The 24,945-nt window shown below is 38.8% G+C and overlaps 2 protein-coding genes across 2 annotated transcripts; both read right to left on the minus strand.

Annotated features, from left to right (window-relative positions):
• Positions 1-659: 659 nt before the first annotated feature.
• LOC129596153 (atrial natriuretic peptide receptor 1-like) lies at positions 660-8,821 on the minus strand. Its single transcript, XM_055493345.1, has 20 exons — positions 8,360-8,821; positions 7,186-7,572; positions 6,891-6,934; positions 6,665-6,703; positions 6,521-6,598; positions 6,118-6,255; positions 5,592-5,828; positions 5,049-5,287; positions 4,864-4,963; positions 4,448-4,597; positions 4,148-4,330; positions 3,829-4,062; positions 3,584-3,697; positions 3,098-3,399; positions 2,640-2,859; positions 2,353-2,500; positions 2,146-2,194; positions 1,886-1,935; positions 1,440-1,531; positions 660-1,330 (listed from the first exon to the last, which is right to left on the minus strand). Exons 1-20 carry the CDS (start codon positions 8,811-8,813, stop codon positions 1,280-1,282), a joined length of 3,309 nt encoding a protein of 1,102 aa, XP_055349320.1. The 5' UTR covers positions 8,814-8,821; the 3' UTR covers positions 660-1,279.
• Positions 8,822-14,180: 5,359 nt separating this feature from the next.
• On the minus strand, positions 14,181-24,761 carry LOC129596275 (atrial natriuretic peptide receptor 1-like). Its single transcript, XM_055493510.1, has 21 exons — positions 24,500-24,761; positions 23,922-24,225; positions 22,983-23,366; positions 22,774-22,817; positions 22,589-22,627; positions 21,068-21,145; positions 20,852-20,989; positions 20,374-20,613; positions 19,828-20,075; positions 19,413-19,512; positions 18,976-19,119; positions 18,532-18,714; positions 17,617-17,850; positions 17,385-17,498; positions 16,413-16,714; positions 15,680-15,899; positions 15,447-15,594; positions 15,013-15,061; positions 14,898-14,947; positions 14,616-14,707; positions 14,181-14,514 (listed from the first exon to the last, which is right to left on the minus strand). Exons 1-21 carry the CDS (start codon positions 24,518-24,520, stop codon positions 14,431-14,433), a joined length of 3,216 nt encoding a protein of 1,071 aa, XP_055349485.1. The 5' UTR covers positions 24,521-24,761; the 3' UTR covers positions 14,181-14,430.
• Between the last annotated feature and the right edge of the window lie 184 nt (positions 24,762-24,945).

The following is a 24,945-nucleotide window of genomic DNA, read 5'->3' on the forward strand; positions in this document are numbered from 1 at the left end:
TGTAATCATATATCTATTAGTGTAAATGCACCCGGCCTTCAGTTTCAGTGTCGTTCTCTTCCCGACCACAATTATACCGTTACGTTTAACATGGGACCAAGATCTATACCGAGTTTACGTTCCCAAAGTGGCCGTATGCCGCTACAATACCTCAGGGAAATTCCAATAGTATCAACAATTTCATATGCATAACACAACAAAAACATCCGGTTATGGCAATTACTCCATCTCGTAAATTATGCAACGGTGGGCCCAACATAATGTTTCGAGCCGGAATATCGACCGGGTCGGGTTGACCGTCAACGTGTGTTAATTCGTTCGGGCAAAATGACCCTGGATCCAGTCATCCATCCAGGGTACGTGTTCGCAGTTACCAGGTTGGCGACGTTCAAATGTGTTCCAGTTTTGCGTTCTTTGATATATATTCGCTTTAAGTTTACGTGGTCAAGGTAATTCAGCGCAAATTCAAAAGCACTTTGTGACTACAGCATTAATTATTTAGCATCTTTAATCACTTTGCAAATTATAAAGGTCTGGAAGTACATACTTTTTCACACCACATTTTTTTTTCGCTTGATACTGCTTTTTATTTGGCGGTATACAAAACTCACACTATTTTTCTATCTTAATAAAGATGTATACTTAATCCACAGCCTCAACCGACAACAGAAATAGACGGTCTAATTCTACAGAACATCTCATCTAAATTAGCCGATGCTGGTGCTGTTCCCATGACGGAGGCCGCATTCCCGCGTTGAATTTCAATGCTGAACCGCTGGCGCAGATACTCAATCGCCCGTATCTCGCCCGTTTCTTTGCGTATCATCTGCCCGAGCTCGGTGACCATGCGAGAGGCGTCTGGTCCCAAAGGTCCGAGTGTTTCGATGCCTACTGCACGGAATATGTAGTCCGGTGTGATGTCACGATACACACCACATTTGTATTACTTAAAACATTTTACACTTACCAGTAATTTCACACGCTTATTGAATGTGTTTTTTGTCAATTTTTGATGTGTGTACATGATTGCTCTAAATACCAGTAGCATTTGAACTACAGTGCATTGGAAGCACCAGAACCAGCGTCGTCGGTCACCTGTCATGTGCGTAATACCTTCGCATATTTATCGTTTTTTCTTCACTGCGCTCGTCGTCACGACAAGGCATATTCTGCGTGATTTAAATGCAAGTTTGCGCACCCAGGGAATCCTTTGCACATTCCTATCCCCTTTGTTTAGAACTAACAAGTAAATAAGCGAACATAAAGAATAAAATACGGCCTAGTAGGTGGACTTTCCCAGCAGCCAATACGTCGTCATCAGACCTTTTCCCTATAGAAACGCAAAAGAGGATTCAAGCACGAGCACTTCTAAAATTTAAAGGAAATTTCTCAGCCTTAGCGTTCAAGTTGCAGCGTGTTACTAATGCACACTGCCTTACTTTGATGGCCACTTCTCCACGTTCGGCCATTAGAAAATTACCGATTCCCAGTAACAGCTGCCTGGTTTCATGGGATATCTGAATTTTCATTGCTAAAAATTAAAATAATTTGGATAAACGCCGTGAGTTAACTATAATTGAGATGATAATATGGCGATATACCGTTCTCTTCACTACTTTTATAAATGACGCAGGTATAACGTTATTGGACACCGTACGAGTGTAACGTTACCGAATGTTTTAATTTTTTATATAATTGCAATCTGGATATCTTGCTGCTTATTTGCTGTTGCACTCGTGTAACAAAAACTTAATCAGCACTAGTCGTTTACGAGTTACCTATCAGATCTAGAAAGAATTTTTCATCCGATGGCTGTTAATAAGCAAATCTCAGTGATAATAATTCAAAACCCAATAACAGTATAATTAAGTCAAATATGCGTTACCTTCTCCCGTGGACTCCATCCTGGATGCCACATTAACAGTGTCTCCAAATCTACAGCGACATGATAATTGCGCAATCTGTTATCACTGTCTGGAACTTTATTATGGTACTCATACACCAGAATTTAGGGGATACATGAAAACGTTTGCAGCGAGCTAAATAAAAAACTGTATACGATAAAATCCTCTTGTGCCATACAAATACTGCATACTGTAGGTACGAATATTATACAGTCAGCAATATACGTCAAAGGTCACTTACAAACAGTATCGAGGCATTTTTGTACCAACTATTCCAGCAACACAGGGACCTGTGGAAGGAGAAAAGAAATGAAAAATTACTGTTTCATATTCAAAAACCTTTTTTTCCAGCTAACATAGAATTAAATTAAACTACCAAAAGACTACGAGTACACACTACACAGTACACACTGAGTGGGAACTGCGATTCTGCTGTCTACGGGCGCACCTGAGTTAATTCCTGACCGAATCTGTATGTGTTCTGTAGGCTGGTGTGGAACAAAAAACTTTTTAATCCCTTCCACCAGATCTAGAGCCATGCAGGAGATTTCCACAACATGTTTATTTCCATTTCTTATCGGTAATCCAGATGATACCTAAGCATTTTTGTACAAAAACGTTGATCAACTTATGTATTAAAAAATGGCGCACAGTACAGATACTATGTAATTGTAAGATATCCTGATAATTAATTTACAAATGTTGTTTCTTTTCTGCATTTGTTATTACACTTACCATGTAACTATCGCCGATCGTCTCCACTTTGTACACATCATACTTTTCCAGCACTCCATCAAAAAATGTGTACAGGCTATTTAAAAGGTCAACAACACTCATGGGTGTTCCTTTGGAAGCAATGGTTGTAAAACCAACGATATCGCTAAAAAAGATGGTCACACAGTCGAAGGTTTCCGGTTCCACGGATTGACCTTTAGTCAGCGCCGCCGCAACGGACCTGTCAAAGTAAGAAAGTACTAACTGTTTCGCTCATTAAATATATTAAGGAGATATAGCAATGACGTACAGTAAAAAAGTGAATTAAAGGTCATAGGTAATAAAATCAGTCAACAAAAATATTCTTATATATAGACTTATACTGACATTTCAAAACTGAAATTTTGCTATGTTACTACGGGTATATCAGCTGCACAACTTATTAAGGATCGTATATTCAGCATAGATCCGGCTCTCACTTGGGCAGCAGCTGGCTCAACAAATGTTCTGAACGGGTCTTTTCTTCCATAAACTGCTGCGTTTGCTCGGCCACTTTTTGCTCCAAATCGCCCGCATACTGTTCCATGCGGCGCAGTAACAGATCTACGAGATTATCGCCAATTTTGCCGATTACGCGGACAAGGCGTTCTTTGATTTTCGCAAAGGTTGGTCGCTCCACGGGCACCTCTTCCCAGCAGCGTTCCATCAGGTCATATAATTCATTGGAGCAGGCTGATCGTGGGACACGCGGACGAACCGGAGGAATATTAGCAGCGATGACCTTTAGAACGCACAGATACCGAACACTTTAGTACTTGCAGAACATAAACAGTTTTTTCAAGTTTTTTTCAAACTAGGGTGTCCAATAAGATAATTGTATAAATAAAATATTTGCTTTATGTTTTAGCCATGAGAGTTTTTAAATTGCAAAATCTGTGAAGGGGAGTAACCGTCGATCTGAATACCTCTTGAACAATTTCTTTATCTGAAAGTTCTAAGGGATCATCCGGAAGCTCAAATGGTCCACTACGCAAAATAATTTGCTGCAGGATTATTGCAAAACTGTACACATCGCCTTTCTGAAACGAAAATCGCGACGTAATCTATTGTACGAATATAAAGAGAGATTCAACAATGCCGAATGTTTTAGCGCAGATGTGCGTAATAACTTAGTAGTAACGGCATGTACATTCTCTGTAAGTGTTCACACCTGAGTGCCCTTTGGTGGCATCGTTTGGCGCAACAACTCCGGAGCTCGCCATAATAGCATACTGTAGTCCCGATCCGTTTCGCCGGGCTTGGGCGCGGGAAAAATTTTCGGATTCCGAAAGTATGGAAGACCGTAATCGGAGATTTTCAATGTAAATCGCGTGTCAATCAGACAAGCATAAGAATTTAGATCTCCGTGTGACACAACATTAGTGGAATGGAGATAAGTCATTCCCTATATGAATATGGTTAACTATACTTTTCTTGGAGATTTGATAAAGTTTGATGCAAATGGTGCCCGTATTGTTACGTGCACTCACATAAACAATATCCCTGATCAAGGAATTCTTGAAAAACCAGTCTAGTTTAATCAGCTCATTTTCCAAGACATCCGCCAAGCATCCTTTGGAACATAATTCCCCGACAATGTACGCACAAACATTGTTCTGATCCACAGCCACACCGATGAACTTTTGCAAATTGGTGTGCTCGATCGGCCTGATCTAAACGCCAAATTTTTTTCGTACTCTTTCATTAATTCAAATATGATGCATTGGATTGACAACTCTTTCGACACGTACAGCTCAGTTCATTATAATATAACACGGTAATATTATTACCGTATTTAGTTCATCAATCAGCTCTTTCGTTGCTTGCTTTTTCGTGTCGCTGACATCCACCAAACCAACCAGCACACCACGAAAGCCGGCAAAGAGCTCCACAATATACGAGGAGAATCCGCTGGTGACGCCGCCCGTACTTTTACTTTGCTAATCCAGAAAACCAAATACATTATTTTCCATACGAGTAGTGCATTATAATTAATCCCTCCATTATAGAAAAAGCAAACGCTCATCCGTTATATTTGGAAGGAAAGTTGCGATTTCGCGTTAGAGAGTTTTGTAGTGTTTACACGTCCTGAGTCAGGAATCCTGCCCTACAGTTAGTTAGCATGCACTCGTATTAACGATAATTATGCTGCTGTTAGTACTTATCATTACACACCAATAAAGAATATTTTTGGATGAAAATATACCAATGTTCGTTTGGATCCGCTGGGAGTGCGAGTGTTCTTAATGTCCAGTTCCTCCACGGCAATCTTCCACCAGTTGGGATTATATTCAGCCCGGAATTTCCTGTCAGTTTAAAAATAATTTGTTTACTCACCCTAAGATCACGCAGGATGTGTTTATCCGCACAAGCGACGTTTACCAAACGTACCAGACTTTGATGTAGAGAAATATACCGCCGCCAATCATCGCCAGCACCACAATAATGGGAACCACCGCCGCTACAGCCAGGGCCGCCGGGGACAGGCCTTCTTCTTTGCATTTGTCTTCACGATATCCGCAACGCGGCTCATCCGGCGGCAGATTGCCATCCCAGCTGGGCCAGCGGAGTTTCTTCACAAAGTGGAACGTCATATTTCCACCGGCATGGGGCATATGTTGGAGAAATGTCTTGTAAAAGGGACAATAAAAGGTCAGATCTCTAAGCGCCTAAATGCTTATATTTAATTACAGCTAATTTAGTGAAACTGTATTACCGAAGCCATTAAAGCCGCTACTAAGCGGTTTAATGATGACAATAATTACCACAGACATTTTGCAGCTGATTAAATTTAGTTTCCGCATCATGCACCTGTATAACGTTTAAACAATTTCCGCTCTCAAATCTGCTGCTCTATAGGCTTTGTAATTACTTCGTCAGCGTTTTATTAATTCCTTAGCTGGTACGCGTTAGTCGTTACCGGTCTTTTCATACCTGCATCTCGTCGGCTCGCTCGTTATAGATTTTCATGCAGTAGTCTTTCTCTCGTTGACGATCCTTTCCAATATAAATTCGGTCGGCGCCCATAAGGGGGCTATCGAAGGATGCATTAATAACTTTATCCACAATCAAATCCCCGTTTGTGTAATTTGCGCCAATCTTGTGCAGCTTGTTAACAACTTCGGCATAAATCAAAACTGCTTCGTAATGGGCAGTCACTACTACGTCCATCTACAATGCAGCCAAAATTACAAGTTACATGTTACAGAATAGGATTTTATAAGCAGAGCTTCAATTTAAATGGTTTTGTAAATTTTGTAGCTTTTTCAGCAAAACTTTGTTATTATTGTACATAAAATGTTTTGTATGATATGAAATGGTGCGCGATATCTTCCCCAAATCTAACTCTGTGTAAACCGCACGGGCGCGCAAACTCATGAGAAATCCAGTGTACGATATTCTGTACTCATAAAATGCAAGTGCAGCGATCAACGTCGTACATATAAAAAATTATCCCTACCTTTTCCAGTGGATTAAAGGTGTAGTTGTATTTTTCTCTGGCTAAAATTTTCACGAGATCATCGAAGTCACCTTGATGTAGTGGTTTGATCTCCATGAAGGCTATCACAATCAAACTTTGATACGCTTGAACGGCTTGCTAAACACATGCAAGATACAAGTCTTTCATTCATCGGCAAAGTAGAAGCTGAAGAATGTTTCCAGAGGTCACTCTACTTATTAATATTTAGGCCGTAATTAACTTTAAAGGCTTTAAAGTGTATCGGGCATTATATAGTATAGATATTACATGCACAATAGCGCTGCCCTGTTTTTGGTAACACCTACCCGGGTAGTACATACAGTATTTCGGTTTAAATAGTTATGTTTTTCAGCACATTTTTTGCATGTATTTTCGTGCTTACAAAATCTGACTCTACTCCAATTGTCGCATCGATTGTTCCCCAATATTCCAAGTAAAATAATTCTACAGCCATATATACCTGGAAAATGACAAAAAAATTCTTGACAGTGCCCTACCATCTGGTAAAAATGGAATGTGAACTCACGTGTTGACCTTGAGTCATGCCGAGATCGTATGCAGTAAGCTACAGAATAACGGCTAATCAGTGAAAAAACGGCACCTAATCACCTATTTATTACAAACATCATTATTAATAAAACATTCGAAAATAGTTAACGACTTTTTTACTTGAACGCGCACGTGCAAGGAAAAGTGTCACGTACACCAAGTTGCACACCCATAGAAAAACTGAAAAGTTTCCAAGGACCTACCATAATATCCCTTACGCACTTGGCATGTCCAAAAATTAAGAAAACTGAAAGAAAGCAAAAATACTGTTTCGTCCATAGCCATTGCATCCGCGCTTAATTCGGTGAAAATAAATTTTTAATTAAATGATGGTAAATCAGAAATACACATATACAGATATCATATCTGTATACGTGCATTTCTTATTTACCAACATTTATGTAATGCAATCAGAAATGTATGTAATTCCACTTCGATCCGCTTATTACGTAATAGGAGCCATGGCTTAATTAACTGTAGAAAGTCATGTGCGCTTACCGCGGGATCGTTCATTAGCCGATTTCAAAAGATCTCGATAGATCTGCTTTGTTGTCCGTTTACTGCGCACAGCGGTGACCACGGTGTTCATGTACAGGGTGGGATTGCGATCACGGACAAAACGCAGAAATGCCTCGGAGAGGACGGAATAGTACGAGTAGGAGTCGTCACGGAAAATCGTGGTGTGATAATAGTTGTTCATCTCCAGAAAGCCGGCAACGAAGTTAGTTAAGTCAGCATAACCGTATCCCGGCTGGAGGAGGTAGTCGAAATCATCGATAAGCGAATCCAACTGCAACACCCAGGCGCCGGCAGCCGGGATGGCCATCAGGGGAACGTTGGCCATTTGCGCGAAACCGTGTAGAGCGGAGGCCGTGTAGGGACAACCTGCAATCAGCGAAAAAGTAATTACTCATTTCATATTACATTTTTCAGATCCAAACTGATAAATCACGAAATAGAGTGCTGCCGCCCTGCAAGACTTAAGCTGCAAAAGAATACGGTAAAGCTATTATTCAACTATGTACGGCATGTGAGAGCACTGTACAGTAGTTAATGGTTGCAGGTTTTACAGTAAATGTTTGGCTAATTTTCCCACAGAAGGTTTTGGTGCTAGCATAATTTAGGTAATTTGTGAAAGCTGACAAAACGTACTGAAATGATATAAAAAAGTGTATGTCTGCATGAGTAGAAAAAGTATACGTGAGTACAGCTGGTCAAACACGCTATCATCTGCCAAGATGTTCATAAAGCTGGTGGCAAGACCCGATCTACTGACTTACATAATTATTATACATTTTTAATAATTTAAAATTCCAGAACATTTTTTCTTGTTTTTAGATTAATGCATTGTTACATATTACCTGAACGTAGTTAAACAGCCAAAAATAATAGACCTATCAAAACATATATTAATGTGTATGCTATTTTTCAGTTAATTAAACTTTAAACCAGCATGAATGCGAAACCGGTTTCCATATATACCGATATATTATGTGCCTATAGTGCATTTATTACTACGGAACTAGAGATAATTTAAATTTTGTTCAAAAATCATAACGCAAACAAATGCTTTTTCCTGAACGGCCATATAAACTAATTCAGTGGAAACAGTTTACGGTATTCATATTCAGTTGCTCTAAAAAGCAGCTAATATTTTTTTGATAGTACTCACCAGCGCCCAGAAACAAATGGCATTTCGTCCGTGATGTCAGCAGGTTGAACACATTGGACACCAGCGAAAACTGTGTCCGCGTGCAGGATGTTCCGGAACTCTGATACACCAACTGCAGCGATAGGGGATCTTCCAGAACAAATTTGTTAGCATGCTGGATACCCAAATCCACCGCTGCGATAACACGCTGATAATTGGAAAAGTACGAATCATCTTCCCAGATAAAACACACCGTCAGCTTCGTCGGCTCATTATCGTACTTTGACGTTCCCTTGGAAAGGTGTGGCAGGGCAATCAGGGCAAAAATTAATATTGTAATTACTGTGTATGAAGCGTTACAGCACAATGAACATAGTGAATGCACCGACATTTCTGTCAGTTTAAAAATGAGTAAGTATGAATGCGCGGTGAGCTGCGAATGCACCGTAGCAGCGCCGTGATCCGTTAATTGCATAACATTACACCCAGGACAATGAATGGGATTCGCGCGCTCCTTTTGAATTCCCCTGTCAATTAATTGTGCACGTAGGTATTTTCTCCCCTTTTCTATGCGGTCGGTGAATTTGTTGACGGTGTTGCCCTCTCAAGGGATATTCATCTGCTCCGGATGGGCAAATTAAAAGGAAAAATCCAGAGCGCCATTAATTCGACACCGGAAGCAGATTTTCTAAATAAGTGGAAATAAATGCAAAGTGCACCGTCTAATCGCCGGCTAATGCGGTCGGGCATTTATCAACATTAATTATTTTAATCGTGATATGCCGATTTAGCCGTGAACATACGCCGATATAATCTGCGTAACGGCGTACGTAACTATAATAGTGCAGTTGATCACTCCGGATATGGCTGCTGTAATTAACCAACGTTGTCTGCATGAGCACTTCCGATTCCTTGAGAGAACTGCACGCTAGATACTCGAAAAATAAAATAATTTTTTCGGTGAACTAATTTTCAAATGCGTCAAGGTTACGTGCTGAATCTGCTGATCGTGTAAAAGTATGGCGAAAATCGAAAATTAATTCTTCTCAAAACAGACTAGTTATTGTAGATCTATTAAGCAATAAATGTTGCAAATACCGGAAGAGTAAAGAATTGTAGAAATTCGGGTAGTACGTTATTACCGCTAGCAGTACACAAAATAAGTACTTATGCCAGTCATAATACATAATTATTCATTATCTGCACATTTCAATGAATGGTACTCGTAACATTTCGTAAATCGTGAGTAAGTGGTCTGTGGTAGATTGGGAATGACGCACACTTATATAGATATAGTATAGTTAAGCACACGTACGAGTATTTCTACTGACGATGAGATACTTCGTAATAATGTTCTGTTTTCTCTATAAAGTTGTCGGTGACGATGAGCAACTATTGTAACTTGTACTGTAACTACAGTACTTCCGGATTACGCTGATGTGCAGTTTGTGTTACCAGTGCAATACGTACAAGTACATGATCGTGTTTATACAGTTTATCCAATTTAACAGTAACCCAAGTCAATTACTTATCGTTAATACTTTTTCGTTTTATATCTGTACGAAGTACTCCATTTACACTTTACTACCAGGAAAATCTTTTTTGTGTCACTATTCGTGACAGTGAGTGAAAAGGTCGTCCAGTCATTCTACATTTATTAGAGTTTCAGATTTTGCATGACCTCATAAATTTTCAGAGCAGCTAAAAAATTTAAACAAGTATATATAAAAAAAGTTTTCGAGCAATATAAAAATACTGACACTCATGCGTACAAATAAAACGATTTCATTTTCACAAATTCCGCTTTCTGGTACTTATGCACAACAACATTCACTCGTCAGATACAAACAAATGTAACAGTCAACGCGGATGTCCGGCATGGAATAGGGTGCATCGTGCAGCGGCCTAGATGGTATTGAAGAAGAGCTCCACCAGGTGCTTGTCGACGCCGAGTTCACTGGCGATCTGCGCAACATTCTTGCCTTTCTCTTTCAGAGTCCGGATCCTGCCCTTCTGGGCCTCGGTTAACTTCGGCAATTTGATGCCCCTGGCTTCCGTCTCCTGCACCAGCTACACAAAAATAGCAAAAATTACTTATTTTATGACGCAAAAACTAGTTGTAATTTTGAAGAAAATTTTAATAGTTAACCTGCTGTAATATGGTAAATGCATATGTTTACGTAAACTGCCGCGCAGACGAAATCAAGCAAACAAACACTTATAATACTACAATACTAATACCGTAATCATGCAACTGCAGTACTGACTAATTATTTTATATACTTAAGTACAGGTTACAAATAAATTATAGAAACAAATTACTAAGCGTAACCGTAAATAATTCGCAGTCGTGACATAGAATATTAATACGCAAACCAAAGCAAATTTTTATCGCAGTGTACGATCCTACACGAACTTATGGTAAGGGTTGTCACTTACCACAAACGAGAGGACAACAATCAGAAGGAGGAACCACTTCATAAAGTTCATGGTTGCTACGATTGGGAACTGCGGAGACTTGTAGTGGAAAATAGATACTGTAAGTAATCCCAGCTGTAGTGCGAAAAATAAAAGGGCAAACTGTAGAGGAAAGACTAAAACTCGGCAGCACGAATGTTGTTTAGATGATCCAAGTTTAAATACCATCCGCGCCTCAACTTCGCGTTGGCTTTTTTCCTGCGCCTTCTCATAGTTCCGAGCTCAAACCGGATGCACTCCATTATTAACAAAGCCAATTGTGCAACGTTCTGATTTTATCCGATCTTTGTTCCTTGATACAGACACTCACTGGTCAGTACATACATTACAGTCCTGCACAATGCAGTTTCCGGATGCGTACCTTGAATATTATATATGAGTAGTGCCTACAAAATTACAAAACACTTACAAAATTATTACACTTATGGTTAGAAAATTAGCGTTAATTAACGAAATGATATTATCTGATCAAGAATAAGGGCTTAATCTGTTTATCCGTAATCGCAAAAATGGATGTACCTTTGAGTAAAGTACTGTATCTTAATGGAACTGCACAGCTTCGAATATTTGATCCTTGAAGCTAATTTTGCATGAAAGTCGAAGATAGTTATGTATTAGGCATCGGAGGAAGACATATAAAGATACAATGTCCAATGTATTTTATGATTCGTATTACTTTATTCACTTATTGGTCACTGTCAGTAATTGGACGAACATGTTGCATAAAATGCAAAACTATACAAGCACCACCGTATAAACTCGGTGAAATAATTGGATGTCAACCGATTAATGTCGACATCTACATATCGCGGATTTCCACGAAATCGAAATGAAATTATAAAGCACACCATAGTATCACATGCAGTGTATTGTAGAAGAGGTTGGTGAAACAACACAGACTAGACATAGTATCTTTGACAGCTCCACCAAATATTCCGTCATAGAACTACTTGCAATTGGGTAAGAGCGCAGGAGTTTAAATATGGTTGAAGAACGCTTCAACCAGTAACTCTGGGAGATGGAGTTCATTGGCAATATCTTTAGCTTTCTCTCCTTTCGACTTTCTCTCCTTGATTTCTTCTTTCTGCTTATTGTCCAGACTCTGGAAGAAAAGGTCACCACATTACGACGTACCCTATAGGCAGGATCAGCGATTCAGAATCAGGGGCAATCTGTTCGCTGTAGTCTCACTGTGATACTTCATGTACTAAGTGTTCATATGATCGGCAAACGTATTAAGATTTCACTTTTAATGCTTACCTTTGGGTGCCTTTGCCGCCGCCGCCGCTTGGTCTGCCCGCTTCGGCTCCAGCGAACTGTAATGTAATAAGGAGTATTAAATAGCTGACCATCTGTTCACTTTATAATGTTTGATATATGAAGCAAGCAAAACAACCCATGTTTATTAACATGTGTGCTCTTTATAAATTTTATATTGCGCTTTCACTTTACTGGACTTTTTTGTAACGAGACTTTATCGCTTAATATTAATTTATTATTATCAAACGGCTTTTGAACAAAACTTATTTAGAACTAAGACAAGCAAATTTAAAGGCCATTTTATTGAAAAGTTTGGATTGCCACTTTAAACTAACCACAAGAGCCAGGACGACGACGAGGAGAAGGAAATACTTCATCAGATGCATGGTTGCGTTGTGGTAGAGTTGGTAAATTACAATTAGAAAACTGAAAAGGTTCAGAAAAACTGAATGAGAGGGATTAATGGTTTTTGCAGCGGTCGTTGCTCGGTTTTTATACCAAAGTGTTGCTTTGTTTGTTGTTTATTTTGGCGGCTTAATCACACTTGGGAGAATTCCGAACTTTTCATTCATGTTTTCTTAATTAATGCCGGCAATCCGCGGTACAGGTTATATTGAAAACTATTGTTTTTCCATTACAAAAAGGTTACACTAAAGTGATTAAGTGTTTCCGTTAACAAGTGGACGTAAACTAGAAGACGGACAAATATAACCTGAGGGAATTGAATCACTTTGTTTCTCAACGAGCAGCACCTAGAAACCAGTTATTTTGCACTTGTGTTTAGTAATAACGAAATAGATATTGCCGGTATTGTACAATGACAATGCATTATGCAATAACATGTTTGCCTCGGAAAATGGTCACGAAAATCAGTTCACAAATAAGTATTGTAGCTCGTTTATTACCTATTTTCATTAACGAGTGCAACAAACTTTGTACGTGGGTGGACAAAATTTTTACGCAGACGCACAAAAAAATAGCAAACAACACAGTTTGATATTGTACAGCTTGATATTGTACAGTACATTTGCACTTGGGTAGTATAGTAACATGGTAGATTAGAATGCACTACCAGTACAGAGGTAGTACTGCCAAAGGTGTCCTCTCAAAGCCATTACAATATATATATATATATATATTCTAATGGATTTTATCCTCTGTATTAAGTTTCGTGCATTTCTTCTTTATTAACTAAACCATCAGATAGATTAGCGTAGTAGTGAATTAAAAATTCACGCGCCATGAATACTTATGCTTTCGAATTTAAATGTACCAAATCTATGATGTAGAAAGAGTTTTGAGAGTGGAGTACCTTTTGATGGTTATCCTAGGTCCATACTTCAGTTGTAAGAAAAAGTTGTACAACAAATACTTCTGCTCTTTATTCATGTTTACATCGCGATATAACAGTCATGACTCGTATCACTACGGTACAACAAATCGTAGTCTTAAAAATTAATGGGAACTACGATCACAACATTCGTAGTTGCAGTTACCAGGATGTTCCGACCATACTTAAACCACAACTAAAATTTAAGCCAACCCAGCACAGACGCGATTGGGGCAGGTTATCCCGCTTATTTTTATTTACAAGCGGAAGCAACCCTTTTATTAATTTTATTATACCACTGACCACACGAAAACGTACAGAAATACAATAATATACCAATCACGGTCGCTATCATACCAAAAAAACATTATAATATAAATGCAGACTTATGTAGTTACTACAGTAAATCGAGTTTCTAAAAAAGTATCGGCAGAGTTATAATAATACAGATCGAGACACCTAGTTTTGATGTTACTAAAGAGCGCAGAGGTATGTAAGTAATCAAAAATGGGGCATAACCTGCAGACCACGTACTACGTAAACAATGCATGCGAAGTCCCGAAAGCACACCATCTGAACAATAATTTTACCCCCGCAGGTAAATCTGAATCGTCAGTTTGCCACTTATACATTGTATATGATACGAGTACATAGAGAGTAACTCGCTCATTATCGTTGTTAAAATTTTGTAAGAGTCGTACGTATAAGGAACTTCTCTAAACGGTGTCATCGCTTCCGGTCTCCCGATTCTCGGTACGATCAATTGGTTATACAAGAGTCCACTCTAATCAACTAACTTTAATTTGGTTCATATGGTTTTTAAAGCTATTAAGATTTCCAAATAATTAATGAATAACGCTTGTTTCCGGGATACAGTGACAAACTGGATCCAGTAATAAGATTGCAGTTCAAACTTAATACTTACAGTAAGATTACATAGTCCGTTATTAAAGGAACAGTTATAAGGAAAAAAGTGTACAACATTGAACACTTAACAAATTGTGAGCAAAATATATTAGTTATCTCATCCGCTCGAATCTTTCTTTACCGGTGCGCTGGTCGTTCTTGTGCGGGATAACAACCAGTGGGTTACCATTGTGCCCTTTCCCTAATGATATATTCAGAAAAAGTTAAATGTGTACAGTCGCAACGGCAACGTATTTAGAACTTGTAAGTAGGTATATTATGCTTCCGTTATTAGAATTTAACCTTGACAGAAATTGGTCCGCGTTCCATAATAAGAAATCCACCAACATTATCCAGTAGATTTCTTGTTTCTTCACCAATCTGGATCCTAGACGCTGCATAAAAATATGACTTGTAAACTGCATGTCAGCTGTTGCACTAACGTAGCAATGCAAGTTCCTGGCCGCACCATATGTTTTAATAACTCCACAATAGACTGTGTATAGCATTCATCGAAAACGAAAAATTTGTGGTATCTGTTTGTAACTAACGTTTCCGTGTACAAAATATATAAGCGAGACTTACGTTCACCGGTAGATTCCATCCTGGAGGCAACGTTAACGGTATCCCCAAACCTAAGAAGATTGGTTTTGCTAGAATGAGTAGCGCTGTGCTCTTTGTTTTTTGGACGCATGCTTACAAACAGTATCGCGGCATTTTCAGTCCCACAATTCCTGCCACACACGGACCTGAAGTCATACATGCACTGCGTTTTTCAAACTTTTTGTTTACGCCTGCGTTTCCAGATGCACACGCATAATCAAAAATACCATAATATTATATAATATAATAATATATATATCTTTACGTTATTTATTGATGTTCAAATCGCGACATAACAGTCGTAAGTCAATTCACTGCGTCCAGCATTGCACAATTAAGAATTAAAAAAACTGTACATACAAAAAATATACTCGTATTAAATATATATATGCGTGGTGCGCATACGATACACTATAAATGGTCAATGCATATTTTAAAGATTTTGTAGTATGTATAAAATTTTGCACTGATGTATTACTGAGTTTTTAAAAAGCAAAATGTTTAATATGTGACTGCCGATTTCATGTTTACCGGAATTAATTCCAATACGAATCTGTATTCGTTCACCGGGTCGATGCGGTACCACAAAGCTCTCAATTTTCGTTAAGAGATCCAAGGCCATCGACGCGATTTCTGTCACGTGTCGATTACCATTTCGCACCGGCAGGCCGGAAGAGACCTAAGCACACGAGAAACTGTTAGCTAAATTTGCAAGCTAATATCAGACAAAGTAGTTTAGAAAGGCAGTGCCCGTCTTGCATTACCATGTACGCATCGCCGATCGTCTCCACTTTGTAAACATCAAATTTCTCCAGGACATTATCAAAGAATGTGTACAAGCTATTGAGCAGATCGACAACGTCCATGGGTGTGCCCTTGGCGGCGATTGTGGTGAAACCAACAATGTCACTAAAGAATATCGTCACACTCTCGAACGCCTCCGGATCCACGGTGATACCTTTGGTTAATGCCGCCGCAACCGATCTGCCAACAAGTCAGAATTTTACTACGAGCGCTTTTTCTAGGAAAAGCACGGTTATCACGTTTAAGGGTTTAATCATCTTATTTACAAAAGCGCGTTATGGAAGCGTTTTCCCACACACGCGGAAACGCCCAGAGAATCTACAGATATGATTGCATTTACATATAAGTAAAAGTTTAGCAAGCTTGTCTGGTGATTTTGAAATAAAAAATTACTGAATTACAAGAAACTTGGTATTGGGTGCACTTTTTTCTTATTATTGCAACTACTTAAGCATTAGCAAATAAGAATATAAAGCTGTAACAGCGATCCACTTGGTACCGAATACTGTATGTTCAGTTACAACTTACCGGTAGAATACAGTATCATGCAAGTTGCAACTACAATATTTCAAAACTTATGCAATTTTGTTGGAATGATAATTACTCCCACAAATGTTTTTAGCAGTTTTTTTTGTGTAAGTATTTAACAGTATAAGAAAACTTCGCCACTTGTGCTAATCGCGGGACTCTTACTTCGGTAGCAGCTGGCTGAGCAACTGTTCTGAGCGGTTTTTCTCATCCATAAACTGCCGCGTCTGATCGGCAACTTTCTGCTCCAAATCCAATGCATATTGTTCCATTTTTTTAAACAACAAATCCACAATATTATCCCCAATATTGCCCATAATTCTCTTTAAACCTTCGCGAATTTTAGGAAATGTCGGGCGTTCGAGCGGTACTTCCTCCCAGCAGCGCTCCATCAGATCGTACAGTTCGTTAGAACAGGATGAACGAGGCACACGCGGACGCACCGGCGGGATGTTGGCCGCTATAATCTGAACACCAACAGTCTCACTTCTTCAGGATAATGGTGTATTGCATACTTGATTATTCTACTAACACTTGCAGCTGAAATAATAATATCATAATTATATCTGTATTCCTACATCTTATGTACTTAGCAGAACTGCTATGATAACATGACGAATTTTCACAACGTTATCATGATAACTCTTCGCAACGCTAAAAAAACTGTGGAACAAATTTGAATCACCACTGTGAAATGGTGGGCAGAGTTCTTTTTTGCGTTAATCACAAACAGCTACGAGTGTTATCAAAATTATGTGGAGACAGTGGATATACAAATAACGCCTTTGCACTACAAACACTACTAATAATCGCTATGCACTCTAGATCTGGGTTTTAGCGCACTTCGAAAGTACGGATAAAATTATTACGGATAAAGCATAAATAGCGAAGTATACTGTATATACATGTAAATCGAGCATACGTTAAAGCTGATTAAACTATTTCTTGGAAAACTGCACATACTATGGTACATACCGTATTACAGTACATTATGAGTAAAGTGCTGCAGTAATAAAGATTTTATTTGCAAAAATGTACAATGGCGTAACTGTGCGCTCGGTAACTGCAAGCAAATGAAAAATAACACACTCACCAGTCAGTATAACACAAAGAGTTAATATTATGTATTGTACTTACCTCCTGAATAATCTCCTTGTCGGATAATTCCAGAGGATCATTCGGTAGTTCAAACGGTCCGCTGCGCAGAATAATTTGCTGTATTATGATGGCGAAACTGTAAACATCACCTTTCTAGGAAAAAACAAAACCCATGTACCTAATTTGCTGTTGGACCAGCGAAAACACAAAACAATTCCTTGTCTGTAAAGTAATTAATAATGTAATTTCCAATGTAATTCCGTTTGTGTACCTGTGTGCCTTTCGGCGGCATTGCCTGCCGCAGCAGCTCGGGTGCACGCCATAACAATTTGGTCAGTGACCTTTCGGTATCACCGGGCCGAAAGGGCAACAAATCGGAGGCTTTACGGAATATCGTAAGCCCATAATCACAAATTTTCAAGGTAAAGCGTGTATCCACCAGGCACGTGAAGGATGTCAAAAAGCCGTGGGAGTGAATAGGACTCAGGTGGATGTAGGTCATACCCTTGAAAAAAATAACATCTCTGTATACGTATTGTAAAGAGATCTCATTCTACCCACCGGCCTCCGTATACTGGCGTACAGTTGCATAAGAAAATTTATTATCTTTCACGGTGACGCGGATAAAATAAATACGAAAGCCGCAATTGGCAGTCACCTTTATTTTGTTGAACATCTGTTGCCGAATGTGCTATACCTACGGAGCTACGGATAAAATATACCTCGTATAACCGAGACAAGTTATGATGATTTATGTGTAATTGCGATACTGCGATATTATAAGCGCACGTTGTAATTTTAAATACAGTATGTTTTATATATCCCATCATGAGGGACACGAAGGTCACAATGCTAAATAAAATTGGTGGGATACGGACTATACAATTACAAAATATGTGGCTTTATAACATATCTGAAATTTAAAAAATTCCATTTTCTCTAAACTCCAATTAAATAATTTTCGTTGAATTTATCCTTGTCTTTTAAAAAAACCTTACATAAGAGTTTGCTTATCACGTTAGAAGCTTATGAAAGTAATACTACAGCATGACTGCTAAATATGACTTGAATAAGTTACAATATATGATCACCCTGTTTCGCAAAGTGCTTTTTTTTGCATTGACGCTAACTTACCGTAATAAACCAAACTACAATTGTAGGAATCTCTGATAAATTGCTCGATTACCATAACAATATCCCGAATCAAAGAATTCTTGAAAAACCAATCTAGTTTCAGCATCTCATTGTCCAAGACGTCCGTCAGAGATCCTTTGGAGCACAACTCAGCCACGATATACTGACAAACATCTTGAGCAGTCAGCGCAATGCCAATAAAGTGTTGTAGATTTCCATTATCGACAGTTTTCATCTGCAATTAATTTAGTGTTATTTATTTGTGCTCAACTAATTACAATATTACGAATGCAAAGATTTGATCGATAGTTATACCAAAGGTCGTTAAGTACGGATGTGTGGTTAAACAATTATTCGTATTTGTAATGCGATATAACAACAATCAAATTACCACAACATAAATACATTGCACATAAGGCACGTTTTCGGAAAATGATAATTGATATGAATATTTAATGCAGTCGATGAACTCGAATTGTAAAAAGCCACTGCTTGCCACGGTAAGTTCCTCAGTGAGCGTTTTATCTGGTCGCTTGTTCAGGTCCACGACGTCGGTCAACTCGACAAGAACTCCGTTATACGATGCCAGAATATCCACCAAATACGAGGTATAGCCAGTTCCGGCTGTCGAATGGCTTCTCTAAATTAAAAACAATGCATTCAGTAGAATAAATGCATTATTATGAAATATTACTATCTATTTGCTTACTGCTGTATCCACTGCACGTGACATGGGAAACTTGCTTTTTTGTACAATATTAACGTCATAAATGACTTATGACGGATGACCAATATCTAGGGGTGTGTAAATTACGGTTTTTTCTCAGTAAATCAGTGATTCAGCGTGACCTTTAAAAGGCCACGTTCTTGTATTATACCTAGTTCAGCCGGTGATAAAATGTAGCAGAGATTACAAATGTTATGTAAAATTACCAAAGTTCTTTTCGATCCACTAGCAGTCCTGTTCTGCTTAACGTCCAGTTCTTCCACAGGGATTTTCCACCAATTAGGATTGTATTGCAGACGAAGTTTCCTGCCAAATTGAATACTAACGCTGCTGCAGAGTATCCATTTATGGAAAATCATGAATCAATCATAGAGCAAATAATACTATTATATGGTTTATAGAACTTCTCGTTGCTTCTAATAACAAAAACAACTGTTGCTCTTTAGGTACAGGTATGCCGTATGGGTATTGTATATACAGTCTGTACATATGTACGGTACTTGCGCTTGTACGCGTACGACTGCTTTTATCGAGAGACACCCAGCTGAAAATTTTCTACTTAAGTTTCTCTCAAATACAAAAAGTATGGCATAATTTACAGAAATCCGTTTGAATGTGTACCATAATTTAACGAACAGTATCCCGCCTCCAATCGCTATGCACATGACGAACACCAAGGGGACGACGACAGCGGTGGCCAGCAGCGGCGTCGATAGCGTACTCGTTTGGCATTTGTTATTACGAAATCCACAGACCGGTTCGTTAGGAGGAAGCTTGCCACCAGGACGCGGCCACATTAACTCGTTAACATGATTAAAGGTTGCATTTTTTGCTCCATCGACAGCATGCTGCAAATACTGTAAAAATGGCTGCAAAAGAACCAGTAAAACGTTACCAGAATTTTCCACACGATGACGGGCTTGCAGATTAAGGTTACGAGAGACGTATTGCCTTGGAATGGAATATATGCATGCTTTACAATTAGTTACAATGGAATATTCATATATGTTTTTAGTTACTGTTTACTGATTATGCATCAAGAATTCGCAGCACACATGAATGTGAAACATATCATTTGTGGAGTTTTAGCAAATGCACCTAATGATCCCCAATGCCGCTGTCAATCCCTAAATTAATTAAAATGCCAAATTTAAAATGTGCAGTTACTTCAAATTTCATGGAAGCCCGGTTAAAATAGGACACTTGGAAATCTTTATCCCGCTGACGATCCTCACCGATCCACATGGTTTTCCCTTCGAAGCCGGTAAACGACGTATTGGACATGTAGGTGATGAGCAAAGTACCGTTGTGGTAATCAACGGTATTGGAAGAATCGTTGTACAGATCCGTCACCGCTGAGGCGTACATCATAATCGCTTCGTAATGACCCGCCACAATGGGATCGATCTAAGAAAAGAAGTAAATGTCAAGTAGATCGTAGCGAGCTAGCAACATTACCGTAAAGTCAAAAATTAGGTCGGTATTTTTTGTAATTATATATAGCACAAATGGGTAAATCCATCGCGCCTTGCAATATGTACTTGATATCTTTAGATGGTCGATTACATGATAATTTTGCGCAGCTGATTAAAACATTTGCTCTTCATAAAAGTAGCTATTAATGTTTTGTTTGTTCTGTTTTTACCGATTCCAGAGGATTCATAACGAAGTTGTATTTGTTGCGAGCGATATTTCGCAGCTGTCGTCCAAAATTTTCCTCATTTGGGGCTTCTTGTTCGTAAAACGCAATCAACAGTAAATGTCGAAAGGCTTGCGCTGCCAACTGCAAAATTAATTAAAATGCATTACACTGCGTCGGAGTTTTGCTTTTTTCAACTAAGGCTTTGCAGAAACTCAGCACCTTGTCAGAAGCGTCACCAATGTTGGGTGCGATCCGACCCCAGTACGCCAACTCGTAAAGCTGTATAGTCAGGAATACCTGTGCATAAAAAAGCCACATTTAAGGTATATCTAGAGCATCTGACCTATGAATTTTGATTTGTGTCCTGATATAACATTACTGCTTCAATTGTGGAACAAGTACAGCATCGTAATTATAAAATTAAACGTCTAAGTGCCGCTATTTGCTTCACGAGCTGAGTAACTAACCAGTAAGCGTTGCACACAGAATAACTATTATAATATATAGAAACATCACTTTGTGCAAATTGCGATCTGTTAAATTGGTTCATGGTAATTTTGCTCGAAAGTATGTAGGTTAATTGACGAAAGGATCAGATGAAACGAGACAACTGATCAGTTTGTGACTTGTACGATAGTTATTAAAGACATGCATAATGCATATGGTCTTTGTATTCTTGCAGCTAGCGCTAATTATGTGTGATCTTCGCATGTTCTTCTCTATAAGATTGACTTTCTGGGATTTTATACTAAACCCCCGTTCTTGTCTTCTACTTGTATTAACTAAGAGAAATGTACGTTGAGTTAACGTTGTCCTCGTAATGTTGCAGTTGCCCGGTTGTTTCACCTGACGCCGAAATATATGCGAGTAGGTATACTGTATAACCGTAATGCAGAAAGGCAGATGGAGTGGATAAAAGTAGCGTATCTAAATTATTAATATTAGTGAGACATTAATTAATTTACTTAGGCAACCAAATCTGGAGCCGAATCTTCTGTTACTCGAGTAGGCAATGCTCCAGAAAACTAATGCGTCGCTTCCTGAATGTTGATCAGGCGCAAGGTCCTCTTCAGCTGTGTTAATGCCACTTGCGCCCATTTTGTAGAAAACATTACCAACAGAATTTCAGACCAAGTGGACAAACGACTGGAAACAAAAAGCATCTATCTTTGTTTTTGTCACGATTGAGCTCTTCTACGAACTCTGGGTTTCTTAATCACGCATCAGTATTACAGCACCGTCTCTTCACTACTGTAATGATCACAAGACGTGCCAAGTGAATGATTTTAAAAACCCTGATTTTCGACATTCGGTATATCTTCCTGTTAAATCCCATATTCCGAAACGTTCTTCGTTACACGGGTATGGTAATGCACGTATAACGTCTGAGGACGCATTATACGATACTAACGGAAAGTAATTCTAGGTTTTATTATTATTTATAACTAGGTATTTTATTAACATACTCATTCTTACATATGCATGTATTCAATGACAACTTAAATAAGTACTAGCATGAATGCGTGCCATTTCATGGTACGTGAATAATAACACTAAGAATTGCTTTCCCTAATTACATAAAAAAAACGCATTTTTATAGTATAAAACATATATACACTTTTGCGTAACTACTGTACAGTTTATCACGTAAATGTGCTTGGGATTAGCCGTTTTATAATTATATAGTATCATATTTTGTATTATTGTAATTATTGGCAGTTCATATATACGTGGACTCACGTGATCACCATCAGTGTACCCGATTTCATTGGCAGCGAGCTGCAAAAGTACCCATTACCGCGTTAAAGAAAACAGTAATTAAGATGCAAGGTGGAAACATTTTGACGTGCAAAGTAAAAATGGAGAGGGGAGAGCACTGCTGTTCTTTAAAGACTCATTACGAGGCACGGCTATTAGAAACTTACCATTAATTCGCGGATCCCTTTCGAATGTATTAGTATCAGAAACACTACGAAAAAGCAGCTGTAATTAAATCACAAATGCAACGAACTAATTTTTAATTAAGCAAACAAAATAACAATAATTTATTGCCTATTTTTATACAGTAGGAAGGTTGACTGCAAAATATAAAAACAAAAGAAAAACAAATGGCAATGTCTACACAAAAACGCACCTCTAGCTCGATCATTGGCGCTAGCCAACAGTGTCTTGTATCGCTGGCGTGTAAACCCCACAGAACGCACCGTCAAAACTGTGGTGCCCTGGAACAGATCTGGACTGTTCTCTTTAATAAAGCGTACAATCGGCTCAGCCATGGATCCATAATATGGGTAGGAATCATCGCGAAATATGGCCAGGTTACTGTAATTATAAAGGTCACAAAAACTGATAAGGAATTCCGCCAGATCGCCGTAACCGAATGCCGGCATTAACAGAAGCGGAAAATCATCCAGGCTGGAGTCCTGGAGAGTCCATGCGCCCCCGGCTGGCAGTGACAGCAGTGGAACGTTGAGTTTTTTTGCAAAGCCATATAAAGCAGCAGCCGTGTACGAGCAACCTGAGAAATCCACAATATGTCACACATTCAAGCCATTTGCTGCATGGATCGAATTGCACTATTAAAAGCAATGCTTTTAGTGCAATAAATTTGGGCGTAGTTAAGGTCAAGGGCAGGACCGTTATGAGGTCGCTTAATCAAAAGAAATTGCGGAAATAAAATTAATGTTCCAAAGGCACGCAAGGCTACTCTATACACATTCCAGCTTCTTATTACTGCAAGTTGATCAAACCAAGAAGCAGCCGGTACAGTTATTTTAAATATCCCGCATCGAAAACGTTATAGCACATTTTCATAGTTTATTATGGTAGTCATCATTCTATGTTCAACAAAATATTATTGAAATTTACATGCATCTTTTTATTCAAATACACCGCGCATGGTTTACGTGCATTTTTTCAGTTTCTCTGTCAATAATGCATTTAAGATTTAAAACAACACCAAACATCAGGTGCTAGCTAATTCAAATAAATTCCTTTATATGTGGTATCCGCACTATTTCTAGTCCAATTATCAAGTTGTAAGCATAAAATGCTTACGTATGTAATTACTTACTTGCTCCCAAAAATACATCACACTGCACGCCATCGGCCAGTAAATCGTAGACACCGGGGATAAGTGAGTACATGGTTTTGGAGCATGACGCACCGGAACTTCGGTAGACCACCTGGATATTCCAGCCTTTAGGCAATACAAAACTATTGGCATGATCCACGCCCATGTCGAGTGCCGGTGCTAATTTCAGATAAGTGGCATAATACGAATCATCTTCCCAGATGAAACATGCAGTCAGATTGGCCGAATCGGTCTTTTTCGCACCGGATATCACGGAAATCGCCACGGCGCACACAGTAATAATCTGCATGTTTTTCCAACAATTCGATAAATTTTCTGAGTTTTTCTTGCGTTTTGATTACGAACGACAAAATAATTTCCCTGTTCATCTAATTAAAGAATTTTCGGCTAATTCGTTACGCATGTCGGTGTAATACTGGAAAAGCCCGTAAACAAAAGCCGTATTCCAAATTAATTATTTTTATTTATCATTAAACGTCCATTAAAAACGAGACACGATAGCATAAAGCACGGGAAATAAAGTTCCTCATCTTTTGGTACGGCAGATATTCACATACCTGAGACAGCAATTGCAGCATACCAGCAGGCAGAGTTTGGGAGAAAAACGCTAATTAGTTAAATTAAAATGCGGTCGCGAGATGCACTACCCGGACTATGAAGACATTCAGCGAACACATTTATACGTTGATATTGTAATTGTGCGTGTAAAGCGGTTGGTGTACCGGCGAAGAGGAAGTCCGTTTAGGATAACCAGCGAAAAAGCACGTTTTCTCTTATATGCATAACGACTGTCGGTTCTTCCACTGGCGGCCGGGTAACATTGAATTATCTCATATGGCTAACCCGTTTAATTAAGGGATAATTATCGATCCTTCTTCCGGGATTTGCGGCACTTTAACGTCTGGGCGTTATCAGTTTGTTCTTGGATACTGCGGTAACTGGATTCGTTTATCCAGTAGTTACATGTAAATCCTTGCGCTATACAGGCAAAAATCGAAAGAGA

This window comes from Paramacrobiotus metropolitanus, unplaced genomic scaffold (genome assembly GCF_019649055.1).
Source record: "Paramacrobiotus metropolitanus isolate TYO unplaced genomic scaffold, Prichtersi_v1.0 Parri_scaffold0000087, whole genome shotgun sequence".
Lineage (NCBI taxonomy): Eukaryota > Metazoa > Tardigrada > Eutardigrada > Parachela > Macrobiotidae > Paramacrobiotus > Paramacrobiotus metropolitanus.